The sequence below is a fragment of the Doryrhamphus excisus genome, linkage group LG15 (genome assembly GCF_037039965.1).
Source record: "Doryrhamphus excisus strain RoL-2023G ecotype Guam linkage group LG15, RoL_Dexc_Guam_v1.1, whole genome shotgun sequence".
NCBI lineage: Eukaryota > Metazoa > Chordata > Actinopteri > Syngnathiformes > Syngnathidae > Doryrhamphus > Doryrhamphus excisus.
In genome coordinates, this window is record NC_136371.1 from 11,269,816 (window position 1) to 11,284,245 (window position 14,430).

The window sequence follows — 14,430 nt, forward strand, 5'->3', positions numbered from 1 at the left end:
GGATTTAAGGAGAGGGGAAAGGGCGATGAATCCAAGTCAGGTCTTTACATGCTTAAGATTAAACCTCCATCCTCCTACACCATTTTTGGGGGCGTCTTTGACATGGTCGGGCTCAACTGTTTGTGGCTGTTTGGCCCGTGATTTACAGCCTACTGCAGCACTCTCGGGAAGCCTTGAAAATCAGATTTTCTCTTGCAGCATCAGCAAGAGGAATCTAATTGAATTGCAAGGCACACTGACCACCGTCATACAGAAAATGTGATAAAGAAGTTAATAATTCATGGAGATTGTATATTTTCAAAGTGTCAATTTGAGTTTCAGGAGTAGGAAGAGAATACAATCATGCTAATTATTTGGACTTCTATTACTTTTTGATGAACTGATAATTGCGACTAGGAGGAAACTTGTGAGGAAATTTGTGCAATACAATGGTCTGCAGGCCTTATGATTAAATTTGTGAATAGTATGTTGTGGAAAAATTGAATGAAAACAATAACTAAGGAGAAAGCGACAGAACATTGTTTTTTACAAAAACTTTTACTATGTATTTTCTGGATATGTATATGTATTTTTTCTTCTCCGTGAAACATTTTTTGACTGTGACTTATAGGCCAGAAAATATGGTGATACATACAAATTATGAAATAGTTTTACCAGTAAATTGGACATTTTCCAATCACAGTAAATACCATACATTTCCACAACTTTATTCTCTTTCTTGATGGAAAAAAAGACCATGAACGTACAATATTTGTTACCCAAATTGCAAATAATGTATATGTTGCAAATAATGTATATACTTGCACTGTCGAAGGAATGCGGGCTAATCATGGGATTCCACAGCAACCTTAGCTGGTGGTCTTGATTAAGGGAAATCAATGTCTAATCAAGTCAGCCACATGCAGAAATAGACATTCATTTATCGTACGTGTTGATGTTATTTACGTGACTTCCTTTGAATGCAGCAGTGCAAAATTGAAAGAGTTTTAAAGCTGTATCCTATTCATGTACAATTTTATTACAAAGGACGCCGGTTAGGTCAGAAGTGTTTGCGCCACAGGGATAGTCAATCACTCTGTAGGTATGTTTCACATCTGTGTGTTGTGTGTTGAAGGGCTGCTGCGGTGACCTCGCACGCAGAGATGATGGTCATAAATTGGTCTGAAGTCTCATTTTCCCAGCAGGATTTTGACCAGCTGCCACAGCTTAGAAGCCATTTTGCTGCGACAGTCCTCACACGGCGAATGACAGAGTTAATGAGTACATTTTATGGCTTGGGTTGATGACCAGGGAGAGGCAAGTGTATTGCGAATGCAAGAGCTGTAAATAGTACATAATAACCACCACATGGCGGAATTCCACTGGTTTCTCATTAAAATAAAAAAGATTGTCCTTTCACCTATTTTCTCGGTAGTCAGGCCTGCATGAGGAAAACGTGATGTGCAATAACTAAGCATTGCAGGTCAATACTGGATAGGACACAGAAAGAAATATGGAGCTGTGATGCCACCTTGTGTATAGAAAGAGACGAACACGCCATGAACGTGCCCCCCCCCCCCCCCCCCATAAAGACATACAGCTGAAAGCAATGTTTACATACACTATACAAACACACCTTTTTCTCACAATCTGAAATTTTATTATTTTCCTATTTTAGGTCAATTGGGTGTTTTGGGGATCCTTATACAAACTTCTGTCCCAAGTGACAGACGCACCTTGCTGGCATGTGCTTTTTCACATTTTCTATGAGATTGAGATCAGGGCTTTGTGATGTTCACTCCAAACACTGACTTTGTTGTCCTTGAAGGAAAACTGCACTTTTCCCCATTATTCACAATTCTGATGTGAAGCATGAATCTTTCCCTTTTTGATGCGTTTTCATGAGAGAAAAGGGTTAGAAGGAACTAGCAAACAATGCACATCATTGGGATTTAGCTATTTCGACTATAAAGCCCTGAAAAATTCTTACTAAACTAAGAGTTTTATCATTTTATATACATGCTGTGATCATGCATGAACAGGCACACTGATAACATGTAATACTTACAGTATCTTGCCGTATGTTGATGATTTAAAACATTGATTTCACAGAGACCATTGATCGTATTGGCATTCATTGATTGTATTCTCGTGCTAAACCAAATGCCAAAATTTCAGGTAATGAGGTTTGCACATTTGGAAGTGAGCCCTGAAGGAAGTTTGGGATGGTTCAAAATGCTGGGTTCAGAGGGCATTGTAAAAGTGAACATTTGTGATGTCACACATAGGCTGGCTTCCTTGTATGGGCGTGCGCTGTAGGTGAGATACGCTCTGTGACCTCCCCCAAGCTCTGCTTCTGTATTGACATTGTCAGCAACGGCTCCAAGTACACCAGTGAGAGACGTCTTGAAATAACCTCTTTTCTTGAGAAACTTCAAACTGTGCAGTCTCTACTTACAGATTGGATTTGGGATCCAAAACATATTTGCCTTTACGTTAAAAGCAGACATTTTAAGAAGATAAATCCCTGTTTATCAACTAGCGGCACAACACCAGAGGTCCTGCTAAGGACTTGGGAGTGTGACTAACCACAATGGAGTTGACTGGAGGCGGGCCATGGGTGGAATGAACAGACCGTTTTTGCGGGAAGCGCAAAATCCAAAGAACCAGCTGGAATAGTTGCAGATACTGAATGATCTAGAAAGCTTTCTGTGCTGGTTATTGTGTGGAGCTGCTCTATCGTAGTCCACAACTCAATACAAAGGGCTGAAAAACAAGCCTCATTACACCACTTTGTGAATCCATTTGGAAGAGCCAAGTTTCAACTTTCTGGCTGATGGCTTGAGATGTGGCTTCAATATTTCCACATAATGTTCTTTCTTCATGATGCCATTGATTTTATCAAGTGAACCAGTTTCCCCTGCAGCAAACTAGCCCCACAACATGATGGTACCACCCCCATACTTCACAGTTGGGGTGGTGTTCTCAGGTTTACAAGGATAACACAACCCTGTTGTGTATCATTACCAGGAACACTACTTGCCACCAGAAGATCTGATGCGTGGCTCGTTTGACAGCGGTAAAGTCAATCACTGTCCCTCAGACATATACTTGAATTAAAATCATACCTGCATCTCTATTGTCGTCCATTAAAAGTCCATTGTTTACAGCTGGGTGTATCAAACATGTTAAAAAATGTCTTTGTTCCTGTGTAGATTTACTAACTGTTTTTCCATTGCTTTTGGATTAACCGTTTCTTCTTGGTAGAATGGCCTTTTAGCCCTTGCCGCTAATTACTTTTGGCTGAGGATGACACGCTCTTACCTGCTTCAGCCATCATTTTCACAAGGTCTTTTTAGCTTTGGTCCTGGGGGTGATTCACACGTCCATCCATCTTCTTCCGCTTATCTGAGATCGGCCCACAAGGGCAGCGGCCTAAGCAGGAAAGCTCAGACTTCGAGATGTTCCAGGCCAGTGTCCTGGGTCCTCACCAAGTGCTTGACAGTGCTTCCCACTTTCCCTTATGCTCTTTGAACTCATTTTTACCCGCAACCTTGTCCTTTCGTCAACTACCAAAAGCTAATGACCATAAGTGGGTGAAGGAACGCAGATCAATCAGTAAATCCCACGGTCAATCTTGCACATTTCAAACTAGAGTACAGTATGTTCATCTCTGGGACACGGAAACCTTCCCGAACCTTCCCGTATGATGGCTGGACGTTCCGATACCTGCGGATAATTGTTTGAACAAATGAGCGGGCAGCTTCAAGCATCTGGAAATGGCACACTTGAACCAGACTTGTGGAGTGTCACAATTATTTTCCTGATTGCTGATTTGTTTTGATTTCCACACAAATGTCAAGAATCCTGTGTATTCAACGTGTGGCATTAAAATACGAGCTCCAACTAAGTCAAATGTTGTCAGACGCTATTATATAATCAGAAGCTTTGAAAGGCCATGTCACCACATTGTTTAAAGGCCTAGTGATCTTTGTGGATGTAAACTTCTGACTTTGAATTTGACTTGAAAGTCATGAAAAACTCTTAAAATATTCTCTCATAATTTTGGTATTTAACAAATAATTTTGGTGATCCTAACTGATCTAAAACAAGAAATGTTTAGCACGTAGAGAAAGAAGGACGCAGGTGCTCATCACGTTTTTGATCTAATTCTTATGCATGTTTTGATCCGACAAAATCTGAAGTAAGTTTGGTCAAATGCAGAAATACTAGAGCTTCAACTTGGACATTATCACTGCCGCAGCCACTGAACTCCTGCCAAGTGACTGAGGGCACCAAGGTACGTAGGATTGCAAGGTTTATAGTGTGCACAAAGCACCTAATGTGCAGTTCCAATCCTGCCGCTGCCAACTTCCATATTAAGTGTATTATCTTTCATAGTAGCGATACCATAGTTCACAGCCTGATAAGACCTATGACTGACCTGTTCCCATGAAAAAGCTTTTCTTCAAAGGAGAAATATCTTCATGTTGTAAGATGACCAGATCTTGTGACATCCCGGTGTGTTACATGTTTGTGGATGTAAACTTTTGACAATGAAGAAAATAATAAAAACAAATATAGAAATATATATATATAATAGAAATATTATATATTTTAATATTATAATATATAGAAATATTCTTTCTCACAACTGTAGCATTTGGTAAAGGTAAAGTAAGTAGTTAGACACACCAGACAATTACATTGTGCACTGTAACTATTAGAAGTTAACGGCAATGTAACATACAGAAATAATGAAGGTTCTTTTACAACTTTATTCTAACCTGAATACATCAAAAGAAGTCAAATTCCAACATGCAGTATCTCCCAACTTACCGTTACACAGGTGAACAGGCTCTCCGCTGAACGCTTCCTGTTTTGTGCCACACTCTCGTGCATTGCATTCAAGGTCACTCCGAATATCGGATGCCACAACTAAATATTTGTTATGCAACTACGTGTTGTCTAAATAAACAGGAAAAACAAAAACATAAGAGTACAAATTCTCATCAGTGTTGAAGTATTGTCGGAAATCTAAGAAATACACAAAAAAATGTAAGACCAAATTTGAGGTCAACTTCAATTATGAGATGTCCTTGAACGCAACCCCAGATAGCTCATTATAGTGTGCTAGTAGAATTTCAGACATGTGGGATCAAAAAGATCCGCTGTGGCGACTCCAAAATACATCATAATCTTTGCTGTGGAAAATAACACTTAGTATAATTCCTGGTGTTAGATGTGCTTGAATGTTGAAATAACTACTCCTCTTTTTTCTTTTTTTACTTTTCAACACTGAAAGCAGTCTCAGGCAGGAGGAGGAAGTGATGTTTAACTAACTTAAGTCTTTTGCTGGAACACTTGTCTCTCGTCTCTCTCATTTCAGATATTGTAACAAATGGCGGTTAATCACAAGATCTGCATTTGTTGTCGTGTTGATGACCTGCATTACAGTGTTTGTGAATGCACTTCACTCGCCGCGAATGCGATTGGCGGACAATGAGGAAGTGTTGTGTTGGTGTGGAGAGTGACAGAAAAACATCTGCGAGTTTGCTGAGTTGGAACTGAAGACTGCTGCTGAATCAGCAATTAATTTGAGCCAGCGATAGCTATATTTTTCTCCGGTTACAACCCTTCACGTGGGAAACCGGTGACTTTATCATACCATGCTTTGGTGGTAGGCATCCCGTGAAGGGATGTAACATAGCTGATGTCCTTCTATTATACTAATTATCTATCACATGATTGCTGTATCATATCATCATTAGGGTGAGGAAAATATTGCATCGTAAGTTACTGCTGGTTCCCCTACCGTGCGGCACACTCCTGAAGGTACAATTAAGGAAACTGAAAAGCATCTGGGTTGTGAAGTATGACTCCGAGGGTGATGGGGCCAGGGAACAGATTGTGCCATTCAAGTGGAAAAGGCTCCTAATGAGCCACAACCTTGACTTATGTGCCTTGAGGTTTGCAATTTGGCTGACCCTGATGTCCATTGCCCAAAAGTCATCAATGGGAAGCTGGTTGTCCATCTTCTCAGTAGTCCTTGTGAAAGAATTCATCAGTAACAACCCTGACCTGAACGTTGTGACACCATGGATCAGAGATGTCCGATAATATCAGTCAATTTTCAATCATTTTCAGCAAAAAAAAGTAAAATTAGCTTACATATGCAAGGAGCCCCATATAGTGAGTGTAACTAAAACCACAGAGATGTGCTGCTGCTGGAGAAGGACATCTAGTGATTCTGTCAACACACTACACAAGCCACTGACAAGGGCAGGGAGTGGGAAGCAGATGGCGATTCCTTTCTACAGTAATGTCCCTTAAGAGTAATGGTGAAAATCACAACCATTTAATTCAACTTTCTTCTTCTCCTGCAGCACTCAACTAAAAACCCCAGGTTACAAATAAACCCACTTAAAACATTTATAATACATTGATTAAAAATCAGGGCTGCAGGGTAGTCAAGTGGTTAGCGCGCAGACCTCACAGCTATAGACCCGAGTTCAATCCCACCCTCAGACATCTCTGTGTGGAGTTTGCATGTTCTCCCCGTGCATGCGTGGGTTTTCTCCGGGTACTCTGGTTTCCTCCCACTTTCCAAAAACATGCTAGGACTCCAAATTGTCCATAGGTATGAATGTGAGTGTGAATGGTTGTTTGTCTATATGTGCCCTGTGATTGGCTGGTGACCAGTCCAGAGTGTACCCCGCCTCTCACCCGAAGACAGCTGGGATAGGCTCCAGCACCCCCCGCGGCGATCGTGAGGATAAGCGGTAGAAAATGAATGAATAAAAATCCTAAGCCGATGTGTTATTGAAAAAGATAAGCCTCAAAATATTGCAACCTTTGCCTCAACTTTGTGAAAAAGGTGTTGTGAAATCATGCATTTTAAACTGCAACAATCACACAAAAGTATTTGTAAGTAAAGAAGCTTTCTTGTCTTTGCAATGAAGAGATCATGACAGTGTGAATACCTGACAGAAAATGACATTGAATTCATATTTTTGCCAAGATTTTGTCTTGTGAAAAGTTGTGGTCGTAAACTGATGTACAGCCTATTCCACTTTAATGCTGGTTTGCAATAAATTGCTTACTGAAAAAATGTTTTGTCTCCCTCCCAGTTTGCCAGCCTGGTCTCAAGCAATGAATCAACCACGCGCCAGCATTCTGGAGTTGAGCGTCCCTGTTAAGCACGTTACAAACACGAAAACCATGCCTACACCTCTCAGCGGCCAAAGGTAAGAGGCCACAACAGTGCAAACTGCAATTTTTATACTGGTCTTATAATGTGAATCGGGGGTGTATTACAGTGTACAGAAATCTATCAATGCACACGGTGTGAAGAGGAACACCAGAAAGGAGAAAATACTCTTACTTAGGTTACAGTTGTAGTATCTGAATGATCGGATGCAACAGAGCTTAAGATCTGAAGACATAGGAGAGGGAGACAGAAGGTGATTATGTAATAAAGTGTGGGGGAGAGGTTATAATTTGTTTTTCATTTTTACTCCTCTATAAATTAGTGTAATGTAATGCATGCCCCATGTTACATACTCCAGTACAGTAGGTGACAGCATGCACCATTGACATCGTGGTTGCAACCCCCCATTGAACGAAAAGAAGAAGAAGAAGCTGTCGGCTGTCTTCGTGGGTTTTCGGGTCCTCGGTAGTCCTCGGCAGTTTCCGGAAATGCGGCCGTCTACTGGCAAATGAGCCGAGGCTCGGCTGTCGTCGTATCACTAGTCCTCCTCTCCGTGTTGTTGTTCTCGGTGACGCGACGGAGGTGTAGCCTGACGCGGTCTCTTACGTGTCGGTCTGAATAAAAGTGGAGCTCCGTAGACCCGGGAGTGACGAAGCGAGTCTGTGTTGGTAAGAGGATACGCATCCGATCTTTGCTAGACAGTTAGATGGCTACCTGCAACGCTTATTTGCAGCTTTTATACGCACAACGCCAACAAAGAAATCATGGCGGCGGCGTTGCAGAGGCTCTCTAAATGAGTCAGTGCTGCAATGCTCGCAACAAAACTCAGACCTAGATGAGACTGGGTTGCATTTTTTTGCTTTAATATCATAACACTGAAGTCACAGAAGCAGTTCGGCGTCTACATTTGCGCCATATGTACATTGTTTGAAATAAAAATGGAGCCTTTGAACTACAAAGTAGCACACAGTTACAGACATTTTCCCTCGCAAATGCCAAAAAAACTGCAAGTTTAAACGGGCGGCAAACGAAGCTTTGTGTAATTGATGAAATAATGCACGTTTTACTCTGATTTGATCACCGCTGCTACATGAGCCGGGGAGCCAAGGAATAAATTACAACCATGTTAGATGCTGAATTAAAATGTAATGCGTTCCTGTTAGCGTGTTAGCATGCTAGCCGAGACGACGTTAGCCAGGGTGGCTAGCGCCATGCTGCATGTCTACACGGAATTATTGAGCCCTGAAAATTATTTAGACGTGATGGAGGCCGTTTGCAAACCCGACTCAACGTGCATGATAATTTATTTTATTATTTGTTAGGAATTAATTTTACAAGCATGCACGTTAAAGCACGCCACACCCTCCCGAGGGGCGGATAATAACTTGCTGAGATGAAGCATCTCCACTAACACTGTGTGTCATGTACATACATTCAAGAGCTTGTTTTCATTGTGCAGAATTTAAATGACAATGGAAGCCTGTGCTGATACACAGCCAAGTGGTGAAACGGGTGTGAAGCAGGAGTCGGACATTACCTTGGCCCAGGTAATGCGTACACATGATTGCTGGAAAATGTATGGCAAAGCAGTGCATAACTCGGTTGCGGTTCCAGGCCTCCATCGCAGCAGGCCAGGTGACATCCAGCAGTCCCACCGTCGCCTTGGTGCAGTTGCCCAACGGCCAGACTGTCCAAGTGCACGGGGTGATCCAAGCTGCCCAGCCCTCGGTCATACAACCCCCTCAGGTCCAAGCCGTACAGGTGCGCCCCAGGCAGGTGCCGGCCGCATATGTTGCTGAAATTAAAGTACATTACTTTGTTTTGTCTGTACAAAGATTTCAACAGTTGCCGAGAGCGAGGACTCCCAGGAGTCCGTCGACAGTGTCACAGATTCTCAAAAGAGGAGAGAAATCCTGTCCAGACGGCCGTCATACAGGTTTGTAATTAACCGTAGTCTTCAGATGCTGCCTTCTGTGTCTGTCGCTCATTTTTCTTTGTTTTTCACTGCAGGAAAATTCTAAACGACTTATCATCTGACGCTCCAGCAGTACCGTGTATCGAGGAAGAGAAATCAGAGGACGACACAGCCCCAGCAATCACCACCGTCACCATGCCGACACCCATCTACCAGACCAGCAGCGGCCAGTACAGTACGATTCTTGTCCGCCGCCGTGCAATGTCTATTTTGAGAAAATAATCATAATCTCCCCTACAGTCGCCATTACCCAAGGAGGTGCGATCCAGTTGGCCAATAATGGCACAGACGGCGTTCAGGGCCTGCAAACGCTCACCATGGCCAACGCTGCCGCAGCCCAGCCTGGTGCCACCATTCTGCAATACGCTCAGACCAGTGATGGCCAGCAGATCCTGTTGCCCAGCAACCAGGTGGTCGTACAAGGTGAGGAAAGGTGGATGTGGAAGGTTAGCAATGTTTCTTAATGACAGTTTTCACCTCTCCATTCAGCCTCCTCCGGAGACGTTCAGGCTTATCAGATCCGCACCACGCCGACCAGCGCCATCACCCCGGGGGTTGTCATGGCCACCTCGCCTGCATTGGGCACAGGCACGGGGACTGAGGAAGTTACGCGTAAACGGGAGGTGCGCCTGATGAAAAACAGGTATGGGTATTGAAGGAAAACAACACTTTTTTGGAATTTTGCCCCTCATTCACAATCCTTATGATCTGTCTTCCCCTTTCTCTTGTGTTCTGCATAACCATTTAATAACATCCACATTCACGATAAGTAGCAAGTATTGTGATACTGTATAATGGCAGTTTTTCATCTATTTTGTCTATAAAAAACCTCCCAACATGTTATATACATGTTGGAACCAGCAACAGTAGTAAGTACCGTAATACTCACAGTGGCCCTTTTTCACTGATAAAGCCCTCTAAAACAACATCCCAAAACCTCTAACAACGCTCTATTTTCATGCAGTGACCTGCATATTAACCAAGCTACTGTGATGTTTTTATTGTAGGAGCTAACACAGCGGCGCAACTACTTTTAATATCTGCATCTCATCCGCCGGATATTCCGGCTTGAAAGATATTTGACTAAATTAAGCTTTTTGAGGCATAAAAATGAAGTAAAATAGAAATGGACATTCAAAAGACTAATATTTGACTGGGAATTCATTTGGGAGGATTCTGATCCAACTGTAAATATCACTGTCGAATCACATGAAAATGATACCAAGCATTTTCCTTTCTGATGTGCGGTCTGGTGAATAAAAAGGATGAGTTGCGGCTCCACATCACCCACTGCAAGTGACCTTTGGACTGCAATGTCATGATCCAATTTCACCTATATGCTCTTACCTTGGAAAATATTCATTAGTAAGGAGTCCTACTTCAGGGAAGGTCTAGACCAGGGGTCGGCAACCTTTACTATGAAAAGAGCCATTTTACCCAATGCCCACTGAAGAAAAATAGCCTGGAGCCGCAAAACATATAGTATGTTTAAAACAACATTGGAGGGAATTTGGGGGTATCAAAGTAGTTCAGATAAGAAAAGACGAGTTGGAGTACTCTTGCTAGTTTTGGAGATAAACTTACATAAATGTATGTGTAAACTACTGTAAACGTAAAAACAAGTTCCCATGCCGCTGTTTTTAAATTATCTCGAATTTATTTTTTAGATTTGTAGGTAAGTATTACTTGTTTTTCTTCATGTACTGAACTGGATAGCAGTCAGAACTCACTCAGGATGCATTCATGGTCTCAGACAAAGTTGGATTTTTTAAAACTCATTACAAAAGACGTGCATTTTCCCCACTCGGGTGTTAAAAATATTCAAGAATCGCAAAGGGAGCCACAATAAAGAGGCTGAAGAGCCACATGCGGCTCTGGAGCCGCAGGTTGCTGACCCCTGGTCTAGACTCAATTAACCGCAATAAACAACATTGTTGGAGGTTTTAGATGTATTTTAGAGGGCTTTATAGGCAGAAATACCTCCATTGTTAGTGGAAAAACTTCCATCACGAGGTGGCACATAAAAGGGAGAGACGTGTTTTTGTCTTGGATAAGATAGGGGTCGTAGATGACAATGGACAATATTCCCCAAAAAGTGCAGTTTTCCTTTAACAAAGCAAAAAAACACCAAGTGATTGCAAACTCCTGAAAAGCTGATGTGTGCCTTGTTAAAATAAAAAAAAAATTCTCACGCAGGGAGGCCGCCCGAGAGTGTCGCAGGAAGAAGAAGGAGTATGTCAAGTGTTTGGAGAACCGCGTGGCTGTGCTGGAGAACCAGAATAAAACCCTCATTGAGGAACTTAAAGCACTAAAAGACTTGTATTGCCACAAGTCTGAGTAGACCGCCACAAACCTGCCAGCCGGCCCCGCCCCATGTACAGAGACTCCGCACAGAGCCATGCATATGGATGCCGCTCTCCCTTTTTCTACTTGTTTTGCTTTCTGTTAAAAAACTGCAAGAAAGTAATTGTGTGACCCATTATGAAAAAAAATAAGTTGGAATTCTGCTCCCATAACAATGTGGAGAGAGAGGAAGGAGCGTGCGCATCAACACACAGGATCCTTGTGGGGGAGTCAAACACGGGAGGCTACAGATTCTGGGACGATGTCATGGAGCGACTAAAAAAAAAAAAAAGACTAAACGGTTCCCCCGCCGCCGTGGTACACGGCACACTTGGAGATCTCACGTCATTGGAACTTTGCTTTAGCATCCTGCTTTGGACATTGTAGATGAGCTTGCGTCATGGATGTTTTATCTTTTCAGCTGTGTTTCTGTGTTTCTGCTCTTCAAATGCCATGTCCGCACCCAGATGCTATCTTTGCCTTGATCCATGAACAAAAATACTAACCTTTTCAGTTACACCGTGAATGCAACAGAAAACGCAAACAAGCGTCTTTTTCCTCTTTTTTTTTTTTTTTTTTTACTGACGTGGTGTCTCCAAACTGAATACTGCAGGGTCATTATTTTTTGTTTTTTTTACTGATCTGCACCCATTTTTAAAAAACAAAAAACCTGGAATTCCACAAGTGTTTACAATTTAAAAAAAAAAAAAAGAATGGGGAGAACTGACAAAGTGTGAGATCCAAGTATGTCAGGGGAAAAATGTTTTTGTATTGTGGCTTTTATTCTAATCTATTATTGCTGATGTAGTTATTTTTAAAAATAAAAACCAAAAATAATGAGCCCTGCTTACAACTTGTTATGCAATAGAAGAAATACATGATTGCAGATGTATTTTAACTTCAAAGACTTTATTGGGAACGTTTGTAAAGTTCTAATAAGACGAGGCGACGTGTGCACTTTTCCTTGCTGAAACAATCCAGATACATTTCACGTTATTTACCAGCTTCATCCCATGCAGCGCTAATTGATCATTACATGCTTTGCTTTTTCACAATCATGGCATATTTGCAAGAGGATTGTAAAGTGCAACCAAACCACGGAGACTTCACGACGGGATGCCATATTGTACTTTTTATAGTCATTACTTTTTATGTTATGTGGCTTTTCATTCATTTTCAGTCAGAACAAGTTTATGTCAGCACCAATGTATACCATACTTTGTTACAGCTGGTAATAAAAATGTTTCTGCTAATCTTGGATTTTAAAAGTTGTTTAGTCAGGCCATCTTAAAAGGACACTCATAAATCGCTCCTGGATGATTGTTTCCAAGCTTTATATATATGAATATCTCTCTGTTTGTCATAGTAAACCTCCTCCACAGTGAACTGTTGCCTCAGCATGCTTAAAAAGTTGGTATCTCGCTCGTAGCGGATCTTGCATGCCAAGAGCACAACAGTGGCATCAGCACACAGGTACTGCAGTGTCTCTATCAGGGGCACAAACGTAGCCTCCAGGTATACAATGTCAGCTCCAAGCACCAGGTCGAATCCCTCTGCCGGGTAGCGGTTAAGGTTCTCACCCCAAGACAGCTCTGAGACCACCACAGACTCTTGGACATCAGAGGGCAAGTTGGCTTTGACGTTGGCAGACAAGAAGTCCAGAGCAGGCATCCTGTCAGTGATGGTCACTTTGGCGCCTGGGAAAGCAAGATTGTGATGTTCGGTCTACAATATCTGAAGATATTTTAACTCTATAAAAGGGCGTGCACTCAAATGTTATGATAAATGTTATTAAATTCGTCCGTGTTAACTTATAGTGACAAATGAGCACTAACTCTTAGCACTGGCGCTTGTGGAGTGACAGCAGGGACGACCAATTACACGCTAGCACAAAATCGTCTCAGCCAATCAATGAGCTTGTAGCCGATCTATAGAGAGACGGGCTACATCCTCGGCGGTCGTATTCCACTTGGTCCTAGTGCTTAACGCGTCTTCTTTTCTGAAAACCCAGGGTTGTGTTTGTTTAACGTTGCCACTTCCCCGATATCTATATTTGGATCGATCCGTCCAACTCTACCATACACGTCGATCAGTGATATTCACCCAGCAAGGCTGCAACGATGCCCACCAATCCAGTTCCAGCCCCAAGTTCGATGGCCACCTTCCCCTGAAGCGACACTTGGTTCAGCTCCAAGTACATACACAGGACAACTGCCTGAAAATAAACGTACAAAATGTGAATATCAGTGTTTTGCGACCATTAACGGTGAATAAATAATGGACACTCACCGCGTCCCATACAACTGCTGCAACGCCAAGCGTCTTCCAGTCCTGAGCTAGGCAGATATCACGGTTGGCGAAATGAAAACACGCGGAGGAATTCTGAAGTTTGGAAAGCGCAGGTATCACGTCGTCTACATAAGGAACCAAAGCCATGTTCTGAATAAAAGCAATAAATATTCGACTATGTGATGTTTTTCATACTGTCAAGTCCCTTGCACGATTCTCAAACATTCTCCACTTCCGCTGAAACCAACCTTGCTAGTGTTATTACCCTATGCTGCTCTCTGCTGGTGGACATGGTCTACTGCCAAGTGCTTTTCTTTTCTCTCTCTGTTAAATATAAGGTGGCAAATATACATGTATATATTTTAATCCCATATCACCTTTCATTGTTTTACAAAGAGATATTTATTCACGGCTGAGTAAATACTGCAATGCAATATGGGACACGTAGTACCCTCTTTAACGTAGGTGACGAATATTAGCCAATCACAAAACAGCTAACGTGACCAATGAGAAATATTAGTGGGTTGTGCCAAAATTTCCGGACCACAATACTTTCAAAATATTTTCGAATGCGTTTCCAACCAACGACGTTAACGACGACTAATTATTGTCCTACAAATTATTTTTTCATGTC

General features: G+C 42.1%; 2 protein-coding genes across 2 annotated transcripts; one reads left to right on the forward strand and one right to left on the reverse strand.

Annotated features, from left to right (window-relative positions):
• The first annotated feature begins 7,663 nt into the window (after positions 1–7,663).
• On the forward strand, positions 7,664–12,760 carry LOC131104545 (cyclic AMP-responsive element-binding protein 1-like). The gene is made up of 8 exons (XM_058051850.2): positions 7,664–7,857; positions 8,649–8,736; positions 8,804–8,950; positions 9,025–9,125; positions 9,200–9,339; positions 9,405–9,587; positions 9,654–9,807; positions 11,361–12,760. The coding sequence occupies exons 2-8, from the start codon at positions 8,656–8,658 to the stop codon at positions 11,503–11,505; spliced, it is 951 nt and encodes a 316-aa protein (XP_057907833.1). The 5' UTR covers positions 7,664–7,857; positions 8,649–8,655; the 3' UTR covers positions 11,506–12,760.
• mettl21a (methyltransferase 21A, HSPA lysine) lies at positions 12,214–14,227 on the reverse strand. Its single transcript, XM_058051851.2, has 3 exons — positions 13,797–14,227; positions 13,611–13,722; positions 12,214–13,204 (listed from the first exon to the last, which is right to left on the reverse strand). Exons 1-3 carry the CDS (start codon positions 13,941–13,943, stop codon positions 12,807–12,809), a joined length of 657 nt encoding a protein of 218 aa, XP_057907834.2. The 5' UTR covers positions 13,944–14,227; the 3' UTR covers positions 12,214–12,806.
• Between the last annotated feature and the right edge of the window lie 203 nt (positions 14,228–14,430).

What these genes read in the sequence shown, in the direction of transcription:
- mettl21a (XM_058051851.2), bottom strand. Translation starts at nt 13,943, where the DNA reads ATGGCTTTGGTTCCTTATGTAGACGACGTGATACCTGCGCTTTCCAAA. An exon ending in CAGCAGTTGTATGGGACGCG is followed by an intron (nt 13,723 to 13,796) that starts GTGAGTGTCCAT and finishes GTTTATTTTCAG; the next exon opens with GCAGTTGTCCTGTGTATGTA. An exon ending in CATCGTTGCAGCCTTGCTGG is followed by an intron (nt 13,205 to 13,610) that starts GTGAATATCACT and finishes TTGCTTTCCCAG; the next exon opens with GCGCCAAAGTGACCATCACT.
- LOC131104545 (XM_058051850.2), top strand. Translation starts at nt 8,656, where the DNA reads ATGACAATGGAAGCCTGTGCTGATACACAGCCAAGTGGTGAAACGGGT. An exon ending in CGGACATTACCTTGGCCCAG is followed by an intron (nt 8,737 to 8,803) that starts GTAATGCGTACA and finishes TTGCGGTTCCAG; the next exon opens with GCCTCCATCGCAGCAGGCCA. An exon ending in GACCAGCAGCGGCCAGTACA is followed by an intron (nt 9,340 to 9,404) that starts GTACGATTCTTG and finishes TCTCCCCTACAG; the next exon opens with TCGCCATTACCCAAGGAGGT.